The sequence below is a fragment of the Polypterus senegalus genome, chromosome 6 (assembly GCF_016835505.1).
Source record: "Polypterus senegalus isolate Bchr_013 chromosome 6, ASM1683550v1, whole genome shotgun sequence".
Lineage (NCBI taxonomy): Eukaryota > Metazoa > Chordata > Cladistia > Polypteriformes > Polypteridae > Polypterus > Polypterus senegalus.
Window position 1 is genome coordinate 76,449,761 of NC_053159.1, and position 15,027 is coordinate 76,464,787.

At 36.1% G+C, this 15,027-nt stretch overlaps 1 protein-coding gene across 2 annotated transcripts in view; it reads right to left on the bottom strand.

Moving 5' to 3' along the window:
* Positions 1–15,027, bottom strand: part of col18a1b (collagen type XVIII alpha 1 chain b) — a 315,691-nt gene that overhangs the window by 53,286 nt on the left and 247,378 nt on the right. For both annotated transcript variants that reach the window (XM_039756370.1, XM_039756369.1), the window contains 5 exons: positions 8,764–8,904; positions 7,798–7,848; positions 5,408–5,443; positions 5,253–5,288; positions 3,092–3,163 (listed from right to left, as the gene is read on the bottom strand). In XM_039756370.1, the coding sequence (XP_039612304.1) occupies positions 3,092–3,163; positions 5,253–5,288; positions 5,408–5,443; positions 7,798–7,848; positions 8,764–8,904 (336 nt within the window). The remainder of the gene's footprint in view (positions 1–3,091; positions 3,164–5,252; positions 5,289–5,407; positions 5,444–7,797; positions 7,849–8,763; positions 8,905–15,027) is intronic.

A 15,027-nucleotide genomic window follows, 5' to 3' on the forward strand; every position in this document is an offset into this window, starting at 1 on the left:
TTACCTCATTCCAGTACAACATTCAGGAAACCAATACGCACACCTCCAGGAAAACTGTTGTTGTGCTTGCTTTTTCAGAATAAATACCAGTTGATAACAATGCATTACACAGTACTTTGCACATCCAAACACCATAGTAACATGTCCACTGATGGGGTTTGGAGAGTACTGTGTGAACGGCTGACTTTATGAGACACAAACAGATAGAAGTGCTAATAAACAGTATCATATTACAGTTTTCATCCATTTTGGATTGACGTCTTGGTCTGAAGTCGGACAAACTCAGACTTGACAGACCAGCCCTGAGGTTCCAAGTAGGAGATCCGACTTGTGAGGGCGTTTCATTTGAAAATAGGAATATTGAAATTTTGCCTTTCCAGACTTCCCAAATGGGATGCAGCATCATATATTTCTTTTTTAATATTGCTTCCACTCTTTTCCCATTGAGAGGCATGCTTTAAGGAGGTTAGGCTTAGTTTGACTTTTCTGTGAACCAGCACTGGTGAAATGAACATTTATTCATTTATTTGAGCTCACCAGGTCTGTTAGATTATCACTGTGGTCATGCCAAATCTGTCTTTAGCTGTTAAAATTATATAGCACCCAGAATACAAATAACACAAAGCACTATGCAAGGAGACATAGCAAGACACAGCACAATAAATGATATTTAAAATAGACTGTATTATATATGGGAACATTGTATTAAAGAATCCCCAGTTTCACTTCAAAACTCACTAAAATCCTGCATCTTTAAGGCTAACTATGAGGCAGCCTCAGCCCTTCATTATCACAGAAATTGTAGATGACTTTAAAACTATTCAAGTTCTATGCTGTATTTTAAATACATAATCATGGCATATGCAATAATAGCAAAATCATAAGTCATAATTTTCGAATGTTCTAATAAGTCAAAACTCATCAAGCATCTGTTACACAGAATTACAGTACACATCCCTAATGTTATGGATTTTTTAAATAAATCAAAAAGAAAAGAATGGCAAACTAAGTGATGCAACATACAAGATGTACTGTACTGTGCTGGGTGAATGATTTGAACTTATTGCTCGGACATTTTCAAAATTGTGAGCCCTGAGACATTGACAGAATATAAAACGGCCTGTCAGCTTAACTACTGTACAGTAAATGTGGTATCCATGTTAAAAATGCACAATTACCATTGTCCATGAGGAGGGAAAAGCGTCATGGCAGTTTTGTCCTTACAAGTCAGCATAAGCCACAGTGGCAATAATTTTGTACACTTATTCTGGGTGGTTCTTAATTTGGAATTAAATAAATGATAAGGAAAGCACATAGTACAACTGGCGTGAATGACTAATAATGACTAATAAATATTAAATAACCCACATTTGTTCTGATTTGCCTCTATCTCTAAATTATCTTTATAGAGGAACTGCATGTATTCTATAAAATATACAAAAGATATTTCAAAGCCACTTGAAAACTTTTAACTCTGTTACAAATTATACTTGGAAACAAAGTTGCCAAATGCTCTACATTTCTGGAGAGGCATTCAAGAATACACAGCACTGACTTTAAATGTAATAACTAGAACAGTCCAAAAGAAGATTTTTTAAATAAAACTAGCAATAATTTAACTATATTATTGAAACACAATAAAAGGATAAAATTATAATATTTCATAGTAATCACAGGACTTTTTTCACACTCATTTATACAGTACAGTAATCCCTCGCTATCTCTCGCTTCGACTTTCGCGGCTTCACTCTATCGCGGATTTTATATGCAAGCATAACTAAATATATAACGCGGATTTTTCGCTGCTTCTGCGGACAATGTGTCTTTTTACTTCCTGTACATGTTTCCTCAGTTGGTTTGCTCATTTGATTTCATGCAAGGGACGCTATTGGTGGATGACTGAGAAGCTAACCAATCAGAGCACGCAGTTAAGTTCTCCTGACTGAGAAGCTAACCAATCAGAGCACGCAGTTAAGTTCCTGTGTGCTGAATGCAGTGTTAACCAGGAAGTCTCGTCTCGCTCATTCACAATCAACGTGTTTCACTGTGTAAAGAGTTAACTTTTGTGCTCTTTTGTGTTTATCTTTGTGCATAGTCAAGCCCTTCATTATGGCTCCAAAACGATCTGCTACTGCTTCAGGGGCCGTGCCCAAGCGCCTACGAAAGATGTTAACGATTGCTGAAAAGGTAAACGTTTTGGATATGCTGAAGGAAGGGAAAAGCTACACCGCCGTAGGACGCCATTACGGCATCAATGAGGCTACGATTCTTTTTATTTAAAAAGTAGGAAAGTAATATAAGATCTACGGCCGCAGTGTCCTTTTAACCAGGGTGCAAAACGAGTTGTAAGTGGATGTAATAAGGCAGTAGTCTGGATGGAATCTGCTTTAGGCATTTGGATTGAAGACTGGCAGAAGAAGAACAACGGCAGTGCTACACAATCGCCTGAAGTGGCTCCTTAATAAGGGCAGTAATGCTCTCCTTTGTTGTGTAGTAAAATTAAACTCATTGTTATCGGACAAGTCATCGTGTCATTGTTGGTGAGTAACCATAATTAATTTTCTACTTACAGTACTTAGTACATGTACGTACGTTTAGTGTCACTGTACACACATTTACTGTATACTATTTTTCTTGCATTGTACGTATTTGTTGCTGGTGGCCTTCTATCGTAATGGCTGTAACATATGTGATATCAGAGACACTTGATATCTTTAAAATAATATTTAGGTTTTACTGTATATAAACAGTGTGGGAGAGTTTATAAGGGCTTAAAATATATAAAAATAACCATACAAACATATGGTTTCTACTTCACGGATTTTCACCTATCGCAGGGGGGTCTGGAACGCAACCCTGCGATCGAGGAGGGATTACTGTATATATAATGCTGCAATTTTTAATGTGATTGTTTATTTCCAAAATTACATTTTATTTGGTACCAAGGGTATTCCATTGCTGTGAAGCACCACACGTGAATTCTAGGGTGTCGTCGCATGACACCAGTTTCCTGTACACTGAGGTTTCCCTGCCTGTAACAAACCTCTCTAATGATTGAAATCAATATAGAAAATACGTAATGTTGTCCTACCTCTGGTCCAGGGAAGCCATCTAACCCTTGTTGACCATCTTTTCCTGCTGCTCCAGGTATTCCAGATTCACCCTATCAAAAGCAAAATGATAAAAAACATTTGAGTACGCGCTGACAGCCAGAAGCGAGTGACACTGATATTGTTTGAACACTATGTTCTTTTTGTTCATTTTACCCACTTGGCAATGGCTGGCTACCTGTATGAAAGATTCAATGTGTAAATTACATTTCAATGCAATGCGTATGGATTGGCACCAATTGGTCATGTTATAATTAAAAACATATCAACTAAATGATTGATTGCTTGTCTCTATGGCACACAATTTTCAAGCCACTCAAAAATGCAATACATAACCTATATCCATGTCCACGGACTGTGCGTCATAACTAAAAGCTTAGCGGCCTCTCCCAGTGTACTGTATTTCGATTGAAGACCAGGCATACTGAAAATTGATTGATCGTTTGGTTGATATATTTTTAATTATGATATGATATATGCATATATATTGCAGCTAAGACTTACATTGGGTGTGACGAGGATGGACAGGATTAGAAATGAGTACATTAGAGGGTCAGCTCAGGTTGAACAGTTTTGAGACAAAGACAGAGAGGCGAGATTGTGTTGGACTGGATATTTGCAGAGGAAAGATGCTGAGTATATTGGGAGAAGGATGCTAAGGATAGAGCTGCCAGGATAGAGGAAAAGAGGAAGGCCTAAGAGAAGGTTTATGGATGTGATGAGAGAGGACATGCAAGTGATGGGTGTGACAGAGCAAGATGCAGAGGACAGAAAGATATGGAACAAGTTGACCTGCTATGGCAACCCCTAACAGGAGCAGCCGAAGGAAGAAGAAGAAGATGCATGTGTTGGATTGCAATTCATTTTGACACAAATAATCTTCTATACACCTGCAGCCAGGACAGCATAATAATACAAATCAAGGCATTAAAGCTTTTTTATTTTATTCACTGTTGTGACCTTAATTTGGATTGAGAGGGACCGAAAGTGGATGATAATTACCTAGTACACAAATAAGGACGTGGGAATAACACAGAGAAGTGCAGACAGCAAAACCCTGGGCTTAGATCTTCATATGTGACCTCTTTTATCAAGTGATTAGCTTGCTAGCTGTTCTATATGGCCACAGTCCAAAGATACGCAGGTTAGGTGGACTGGCGACACTAAATTGGTCCCAGTGTCTCTATGTGTTCACCCTGAGAAGGACTGGCACCCTCTTCGGGGTGTGCTCCTCCCTTCTGCTCTATGCATGATGGGATAGACTCCAGCACCCTGTGTCCCTGCTCAGGATTAGGCAAATTTAAAAGATGGTATGGTAGTTATTGATAATTTAGTATTCAGAATTGTAAGATTAGTCCCAAATGAATAAATTTTAAGGGTTAAAAAGTAGACAAGGTTATCTAATTAAATAATTCTTAATTTAAATGACTGTAAGACAATCACAGTAGCCTTAGAAAGTTCAGAGAAGTGCCAATTCAGAGATCAGATGTCATCTTGTCTGGATTTTACGGGGATTTATGTGGATGACATCACAAGTTGGAATGGGGAGAACTCAGACTGCTACACAATCAGTAAGAATGATACATTTAAAATTGTGCTTTTTGAAGATAAACTTGTTATTTAAAAATATGATTACAAAGTTATCACAACAAAGTTAAGGGAGAGGAAAGGAAAAGAAACGTATGGTATCTAAACAGCATAATAAAAAGAAAGAAAAAAAAGAAAAATTTTAAGCAGGTTTAGTTTGGGAAACTACAATGTGAATAAAAAGCTTCTTTTACAAGTGAAACAAGCATACACAAGTGAAGGGGACCACCACTCTTATAGACCCTTACTCTACCAAGCATCTCATATTTTATCTGCCATTCTGTGACAAAGTACACATCAACCTCACTCATGTGAATATTACATTTAGCAAATACATTTACTGTAATTTTGTTATTTGTGAAAAAGGCACAGATCATTTTAGCAAGGTCTTTGAAGTGTCTTTCCTTGGTAAAACTTTCTAACTTTTTGCCGAAGGTCTGATGCTGCATTAGGTCATCATCATTTCTTTTTGCTTTTTCCTGGTAAGGGTCAAGATAGAAACACACTGAGCCATGCTGGTAAATGACTTTTTCAAACACCTGTGCTTACACTTACCTTTAATCCAGGTAAACCAGGAATTCCACGATCACCCTAAAAGTGTAAGAGACAGAGTATGGTGACAATAAACACATACAATATTAAAATATGAATGAAAACAAAGTGACAGGAAGTAAACCTGCTGAATACTAACAAGACAAATCACTTCTTACCTTTAGTCCAGGCATGCCTGGAACTCCAGGTAGTCCCTAGAAAACAAGAAAAAACAAGTTTTATACAAGTTTGTATCATAAAACATTGAAAAGAGAATTCTGTACTGCGAAGTACGTGACACATTAAATAGGACATAACTCTACCATTTATTTTCAGTGGAGTCCATTATGGAGGAAATATATACAAATATTTAACGTATAGTTTTGAATTTTAGAATGAAAGTAAAATCCTGAAACTCTGTTTCAGTGATATCAATAAATTTAAAAACAATTAACTTCATACATTTATTTTTATATTTTACTTTGTAACTGACCATAAGAGGGAGTGAAAACCACACACAAAGTTTCATGTTCAAAATACTAAATATCACAGGCTTGCTTAGGTAATAAGTGCAATATACAACCAGGCAAACTGTAAGAAACCAAACAAAATGTGGCTGTCTTGTAAAATAATGCCCTTTGCATGAAGAATACCACCCACTTGTCCTTAGAGCTAAGATGGAGTCTTGGGTTACCAAAGGGCAAACTGGTTTAAGAGGAGGTGCCAAACCATAAGAAAACCCAAACTGACATCCCATTATAGTTCAAATGAGAAGAGTGGTGGTGGTCACGGAAAAGCAACCAGCAGTCATGTGTGCCACACAACCTGGTCAGACTCTGTAGGAGTGACACAAAGTTGTCCTGTGAGCTGATCATCTCCAAAGTGAATGGTGACAGTTGCATTCAGAAAGATCTAAACTGAAGTCACACACCCGCTCTAATGTTAAATGTCCGCTTTGCTGTGGCTTGCTGTACAGATTCCCTCTTCCACTGTTTTCATACACCCCTCTCAATTGTAATGACACATTTACACTCGCTACTTATGCATTAGTAGTTTGTCTCATACAGGCAGATTCAGCTTTAAAAAACAGAAATGTTTGCCATAATTCTTGAAACAGCATGTGATTTGTGGACGGTGTCTTTTTCCAATCATCATATAATTTTCAGTTAAATATGTTTTGTCTTGAATTACTTCCTTAACTGGACTTCTCATTTCATTGTTTCTATGTGTGACTGATTTCATAAATATGCCTAAAATATCTGTTTCTAATATGTTTTTCACATACTTTTTTTGATTGAATTCTCACACAGAGGGGATTCGTTCTTCTGAAATAGACAAATAGCTCCCATGATGCTTTAAAAAAAGTCTTACAAATCATGTAAAGCAAGGTAGGCACATTTTACTTCATTGCCAGCTGCTGTTCATTCCGCAGTGCCAAATGCACTTGTGACCCTGTAGTCTGAAATCAATACCATCATAAGCAGAGCGAAATTCAGTAGACATGCAAGAAATTAAGTATGTACTGGCTGAAAGGCTGGGAATTGCTTATATATGGTCTATGGGTAGTTTGCATGTCTACCTCATGTTTGCAGATGATGTGTGATGACTGACTACAACTAGGCCCTGTAAACAAAACTAAGTTTTTGTTTAAAAACACAGACATTTCTCCTCGTTTTCACCTTTTGTCAACACTGCACTGGCATTTTCAACCAAAGGAAACAAATACTTCTGAAAATGCTCTCCCGAACTGGATACTCTTAAAAATGCTCGAACAGCATTTTACTTCACAGAAAAATATCATTCCGACAGACTGGGCTGCTTTCCATGGCATTATTGTGTAACTTAATTATATGCATCTAAATTGTGTTCAGTGCAATTTTTAGAAATTGTTCCTCAAGCTGCTAAGTCACACTGCACAACACAGTCACCAGTTGTATGATTGACATGCCATGACGAGGGTGTTCAAACTATATGTGTTCAAAGCACACTCAGATGCCGACATGAGGAAATTGGCACATGAGACTGCTCATACTATAAGATGGCCAGCCAAAATTTCTAATGACAAGAAATTTTCCAATCATGTGACCACCCAGTTGTAAGATGCAATCAGGCACCACAACCACTGTCATACTACATATGGAACAAAAGATAAAGAAGCTGCAATTCAGACCTGACTCAGAAAATCAGTTGTGACTGCAAATTGGGTGCAAAATCTTGTAAAAATTGGACAGCGTAAACATGGTTAAGCATATCTACGGTGTGCACATGCCCATTGTAGGCAGACAATTACGTCATATACGTATTTGGTCATTTTAGTATGGATGGATATACTTTCTTGTGAAAATGCTAGTGTGAATGAGGACTGCTTTAATTTAAAAATGTCATTTTTATGAAAAAGTGTACTAGTGTACTAGCAGGTGTTTGGTCAATGCAGTACAAAGTAGAACTGGGCTCCTATTCACAACTGAGGCGAGACAGGAAATACACTTTGTATTATATAATTTATCTTGATTTTTAATGATAGGAAATAGTGCTAGATGTGTAAATTATTTGGAAAATAAATACTCACTGGTTTACCGTCTGGTCCACTAACTCCAAATGCTGAGCCTTCTGTATCGTCCTAAATAAAGAGAGCAAAGGATACATTCAGATTTGTGTTCTTTCCTAACTGCATTATGAAACCGAGGTGTGTAAAGTGCATAATAACATTAAAAGTATTCTGTTTTATTCCATTCTCATCCTCAGCTATTTGCTAACAGTTTTCATCTTATAACTGCATTTTTATTTTTACATATGCAGGTGGACCTTTAACTTTTTTCCACTTAATGTACAGAGTAAAAAGCATTTGCAAAAGAAGAAGAATGTAAATATTTGTTAATCAGCTTAAACAAAAGTTGTTTTCCTATAGTCACCTCAAAGACAAAGCCTTTTGATTTTTTGCTCTTTTCTACTGGATTTAAATTGAGAAAATTTAAAAAATTAAATAAAATGTAAACAATAAATGGTGCATACTTGGTAGATCATATCAAATACTCCACTTTAATTTCTTCTTTCTTCTCATTGGTTTACACAGATTAACAGCAATATTAAATAAGTAAAAATATAAAAAGTAAACTGTGCATAATTGCAAGTTTACACTGGAAGTCAGCTAAAGGTATGCACAGTGCATCCCTATCAATGACCTTGACATAAACAAATATAAAACTTCAGAAATTTGCTATTATTTTTGACTTAATGAGCTAAATAAGCAAGTGAATGAGATAATGTCTACACATAGGTGTGGCCTGGGCCAGCGCCTCCAATAAGAAAAATTAGGCATTCACCTAGGGCGCGGTGCATAAGCGGGGGGGAAAAAATACAGGTATACAGGCTACTGAACAGTCGGGTTGGCGCACTAATAAGCTTGGCCTAAGGTGCAAAATAATCTAGAACTGGCACACAACTAATCAAATTTAGCACAGCAGATATTTTAACACTTTCTGTAAAGTGATAGGTAAATTAAGAGTGCCATATATGTTATCTTCTTTATACTTACAATGCCAAATGCAAATCCTGGTCCTGGAGGTCCTGGAGGTCCCGGTAGCCCTGGTAGTCCCACAGGGCCCATGGGTCCAGGAAGTCCAGCCAATCCAATTTCACCAGGATTTCCTGGAGTGCCCGTATCACCCTTTGAACCCTAAGGAATCCAAGACAATTTCTTAGTTTTATATATAATGTAATTCCTAATGCATCTATGTAATGTATACACATACACACACACGACAATCCTGGCACTGTACAGTATCTGTTCATTTTATTGCATTACTTTTTTATGATGCCAGAAAGCTTTGTAAATATCATGGAAAGATTATAAACTACAGAGTTTGGGGAAGCAAAAACAGAATAGTATTTATAAAACAATAAGCAATATAACAAGCACAAAGATGTCACTGATGACCAAGAAAAGTAACATTGCCATGAATTATTTATACTGTGGCAGAAAAGTGTACACAATCAACTAGATCAATCAGTTTATACTCAGAGCTTTCTATTAATTTGTCTATTATTGACTAAACAAAGTGTTTTGGATTTGGTGAAGCATTTTGATTAAATGTGACCTTCAACCCTACATACCAAATAGCAAGAAATAAAACACAGTGTTTTGCACACAATTAAATGGCGCATCCAGGGGACTCAACTGTGATGAGAACAGAGAACAATGGCTGGCAATTGACCACAGCCGACACTGTTAGCAATATAAGTGAACGACACATAATTGAACCTGTCTCATGAAGAAAGGGCTCATCGAGTGATGAAGTGTAGTATGGACTCCATCAGTAGAAGATGGTAGCATATTTCAAATACGTCCAGTTTTATAACGACCAAAAATACAAGGATCAGCCACATCCAAGTTGTGTACTTCTATTACATTTATACAAATTAGAGTCTCCATAGATGAACAAACCTTTCTTGTTTTTATTTTAATATATACAGGTGCAAGTGTTTTACATATAGATCAGGATGCTCAACATTCTGGGCCACTAAAGAAACAGAAACTTGAGGTGGGTTACAGCTTCGCATTAATTAATTATTTTTAAAAAGTAATCATAGCCTACAATTTTGTGTTTGCATTAAAAAGATTGTCCATTAAACTCATTTAATTTTTTTGTGTGCATTACTGGCAGAATCAAATAGCGGCTCTTGAACAAGTTCACTGTGGAAAAGTCATGTTTGCATAGTTGGCTCAATGCAAGTATGATCAACAAAAATACGGGAAATCTATAGTTGTTCTTAAATTGAGGGTTGTGCAAGTTCAGCACTTTCAAATCTTATTTCTAAGACATTGCAGCTCTGGATGAGAACCACGTCTAACTGAATTTTTTTTTTATCCCAGTCAGACATCTCTTGATTTGCTAGGCTTTAACAGAGAACTGATATTTGAGAGACAGACATGCACTTGACTAGTTAAATCTGTCAAAAACAGACCAGTTTTCATCCAGCCGTCTGGAGTTTGTTTTTTTTTTTTGTTTTTTCTGTCGTCCCTGGCCATCGGACCTTACTTTTACTCTATGTTAATTAGTACTGCCTAATTTTATTTTTTATATTTTGTCTTGTTTTCTCTTTCTTCATCCTGTAATGTACTTTGAGCTACATTATTTGTATGAAAATGTGCTATATAAATAAATATTGTTGTTATTGTTTTTAGCTTTCTGATGTTTACTGTTTATGCTTGGAGAGAATTGTTTTTGATAGCCATCTACAGTATTCAGTACAGTAAATGTGTCTCTGTCATAAGATGGTGCTATTATGAAGCTTTGTCTTCAGTGGCCCATTTCACCAGTAATTGCTAAGCACCACAAAGGTCATTTTAAATTAAAATTAGATTTTTATTTTGGCTGTTTAATTAACATGATATGAAATGACACTTTATTCCCAGGCCAGAATCTGGCTGTTTAGTGTCGATGATAAAGAGTTGCTTTTTATTTCATTTTTTTTTTTATTTTGATATTTCATGCATTCAATTTGACAATTGCAAATAGCATGAACTATACAATTAGCAATAATATATTAATTAGTTGCCACAATGCACTATATGCCCATAAAGTATATAAAATATACAGTTAAATAAACAAAAATGATTGCAAGTAATGAAGGAATACTTGCTTGAACAATATTTCCAATAAATCCACCAGATTGCCATTTAAAAATTGTACCTTTGAGTTTTACATAGCCAGAGATGAATGACAAGAAATGAAGGAACAGAACTGAGCAATAAAAAATCAAAACGTGAGCATCTGGTGTAGAGAGTATTGGACAAACACACACACACATACACAATCACACATTCACCTTTATATTGTACTGTATATCAGATTCCTGATATGCATATTATAGAAATATTTTGTTAGATATTTTTAGCATCTATTATAATTATAATCATTTATACTACCTTTTAATATTGCTTAATTAACATATTCCTGATCTTGATGGCCCTTTTAGATCTACCATGTTTTTCACACTTTCAAACTGCATATGCCTTCACTGTCTGATACAATTAAATAGAAAAATATACCCATTTTAAATCTTGTAATTAAATATGTTAAGAAGTTATATGGGAATACTGTAGTTCTTTGGTTTTTTTTTGTTTTTTGTTTTTTACTTTTTAACAATATTTTCATTCTGCTTTTTCATGTGGTGTGGTTTCATCTGTTCCGATGATGAAGTAGTTGCAGCCAAATGTTTCTCTTTGGTCGACTAAAAATACTGTAGGGTGAAATCAACCCTAACCCACCCCGTTCTTGGGCTGGGGGGTGATCTTACTGTCTTGTATGCATGTTATCATCCAGTTGGCACTCGGAACAACCACAAGAGGGCGAACTGGAGGTGACTGCTAGCATTCTTTATGTTTGAGCACCATTGCACCCCTATTGCTTTTGAAATTAAATTAGAGTTCTACGCGTGTAAGTGTGTCTGTCTGTCCGGCCCGAAAGTGACATGTAGACTCGGGGTGAGGGCTTCAGCTCCGAGGATGCGCAAGCAAGGCCAGCACACCAGCAAAAGGAAACATCCTAAGAAAGACACTCGCTTAGCTGCTAATGCACAAACGATGCCAGCATGTCGGCAACATGAATCCTCATAGCAGAGAAATGCCCAGAGTAGTTCTGACGATTTCAATAATTTGTAGGATCGGCTTACACAATTAGCACATAGCAGGCGACTGCCAGCATTCTTTATGTTTGAGCTCCACTACGCCCCTGTTGCTTTTGAAATTAAATTGAGTTGGCTGGTTCCGAGCGTCAACTGGATGATAACATACATACAAGACTGCAAGACAAGGACATTAGTGAGTCTTTATTGTTTGGCAATTTATTTTTATTTTTAAAGCTATGTTTTTTTTTTTTTTACTTATGTTTTTCTCAAACAATTAAAAAAAAAAGCTCTTTATTTTCCTCCCAGGCAATGATGGGCATTTCAGCTAGTGTCTTATTAATGTAAAAATCACACTGAATGCAGAATAAGAGAAGAGAAAAAATACCAGCTAACTACTGAAAATGAGATCAATTATTATCACTGATTGTGGATCTGGTTGAAACAAAAGCCTGTAGCCACTTTGGGTCCCAATGACTGTGTTTGGGCCCCACTGTATTTGACATTTTGGTAAATAACTTCATCATATATTATATATATATATATATATATATATATATATATGATTTGTAGCTTAAAGTATGTTTGTAACAATTTGCTATAAAATGTTATTTGCATTTACTGTGATAGGTAATACTCATTAGTATTAAGAATATTCATTTTTATTTTCCTTTGTTATCTAAGCTTTAATCTAAGCCACTTGTTCCTTCAGTATATAAAATATACAGTATATAATAAGTATACAAATTATAAACATATCAGATTGCTCATTGCTCTCATGTTGCTTGTCATTTACGTTTTTGTGTGCAGCAGTAGCAGATGATGGCCCTCTAAGGTGGTTTTAAACATTAAAACAAAGAACTGCATATGTTTTTGTATAGGTTTGTAATGTAAATGTTCAGTTCAACATAACAGGAAAGTTTACTTATTTCTTGGAAAATTATTATTATTAAATACTGCAAATGTTAATATCTACAGTTATCAGCTGCTCCCGATTTGTGAATGTTTTATACAATATAATATATTGCACTGCTTAAATCTTGTTTAATAATTATTTTGATAAAACATTAATAATTAAATATTTTTTATTTATTTTATTTACATGCTGAATTGCTGAACATGCATTTTATAAAGTCCATGCAAATTTTGCCTCACTGATTATCTCAGAAACATAAAAAAATTGTCCAGCTCATGCATGCAAACTGAAAATCAAAAAGACCACCACAATTTTAAAATTAATATGGCAGAAGCAGGCAAAGTACAGAAATATTTCACTCACTACTGATATCTAATGATATCATTTGGCAAATATTAAATTGCAAATAACACACTTTTAACAAAAAAGAGCATTCAGAATTCTTCGTACAAAGCAGTAATCAAAAGCATATAAATCAATCACAAGAAAGACAAGAAGGCCAAAAACAACTTCAAAACTGAGGACAGTTAACACTTTTAACCAGGAAATTCATATTTGTACATATCAGTTTTAACTAATATAATAATCTATGATTAAATTATATGCTGTAATGCAAGGACTTTCATTCACCAGATGCAATATCCTAAATGCTGGAAAATGTTCAATACGGACAAAATGCAAGGGAGTAGCATGCCGAAAGAGGATACCTGGACCAATGCTGCCCTAATGGATGAGGGCTTGGTATAATAGGACAGCAGTTCTACAAGGTAAGGAGGGATAGTAGGAATCATGCCCTAATTGGACAAGAAGAAAGGAAGTAAATCTAAAATTAGCTGTACAATGCTATGCACAAACCACAAACAGGGGTGTGTAATTCACTGGAATGAACAGTGTGTGAAATATTAGAGTGATGATTTATCATTACTCTTCATTATGGGCAGATTATATGACCTGATTATATAAAATAAAGTCACTATGGTTTTGTTCATTAACATGATCTACAATTACCATCATAAATATAAAAAATATCTAGTGTGAGCTGAAATATACAAAGCTCAAGCAAAGTCAAATAATAGATAAACAAATCTAAAATGGGAAAATTGGATCTTGCAATCAATTTTTTTTTCCAACCCTAATACAAGATAATACAAGCAACCAGTTAAATCCCTTTAACTCTGAATCACAGTAACTAAAGTTTAAAAAGATTAACAGGGCCACTGTATGGGAGGACAGCAGTGCATAATGTATAGCTGACTGCAGGCATAAAGCCTTGCTGAACTGTGAAAGCATGGTTTATTGGGTAAGCGGAGTGGCCTGCTAATTGAAAAAGAAGTCATTAAATTAAAATGTAGTCTCCTTCTATATTGTATATTCATTAACTGCCGTAAAGCATATCTTGCTTGTTTGACAGAAAGCTGTGTCAAGAAAAGGAAGCACTGTGCCTGCAGCAAGGCATAGTCTGTAGAGTGGTTTTGCGAGTGAGTGAAGCGTAAAACTGAAAGAGTGATAATTCAGTTCTGTGCCAAATCTGGTATTTATTATTGTTTTTGGGTTTAAATACTGGAATACATTTTTTCTTAAATGAATGCTTAGGTTGATTTGTGGACAGGGCTTCTGGAGCATAGCCTGTGGTAAAGCGTATTAAGAGGTCCATGGCCGTGTGTTTTCAGATAGAAACAGTGCAGTAGCTCAGGCTTGTGGGTGCAGGAGCGCTCCACTGTGAGGCAAAACTGTAGAGGCAAGCTGATTGCTGGTTATGTGCAGCTGTCGTAAGCTCAGCCGTTCTTCACTGACAGGTCGTTTGGTGGAGCTCCTGTGCCCACAAGATACAACGACCCTAGGGTGGATTGACAGAGAGGAAGAAAAAAATTGAGGACTCAGTCAATTGAAAGTAAAAGAGCAGAGAGGATTGGAATGGAGGGCAGTGCAGAAAGTAGGCAAAGAAACCCCAAGATGGAGCGATGCAAGAGGCTCTCAAGGGGCAGATCAGATCACTTCTGCTGAGTAGTCAAGAGCAAGAGTGATCAGATGCTCTTAGGGATTCTCGCACTGTTGACCACACCTAAGGGAAGTGTGAGCGGGGTGAGATGCGACAGGAGCATTGCAATGGAGAGACAGCAATCCTGACTGGTTTTATTGTTGGGGTTTGTGTATTTCTATTTATTGCTTTTTTAACTTTCTCACAAGCAACTGTGTTTTAATGTGGATTATTTGTTTATTTGATAAAGGAACTTGCACCACAAGGCACTACATTGT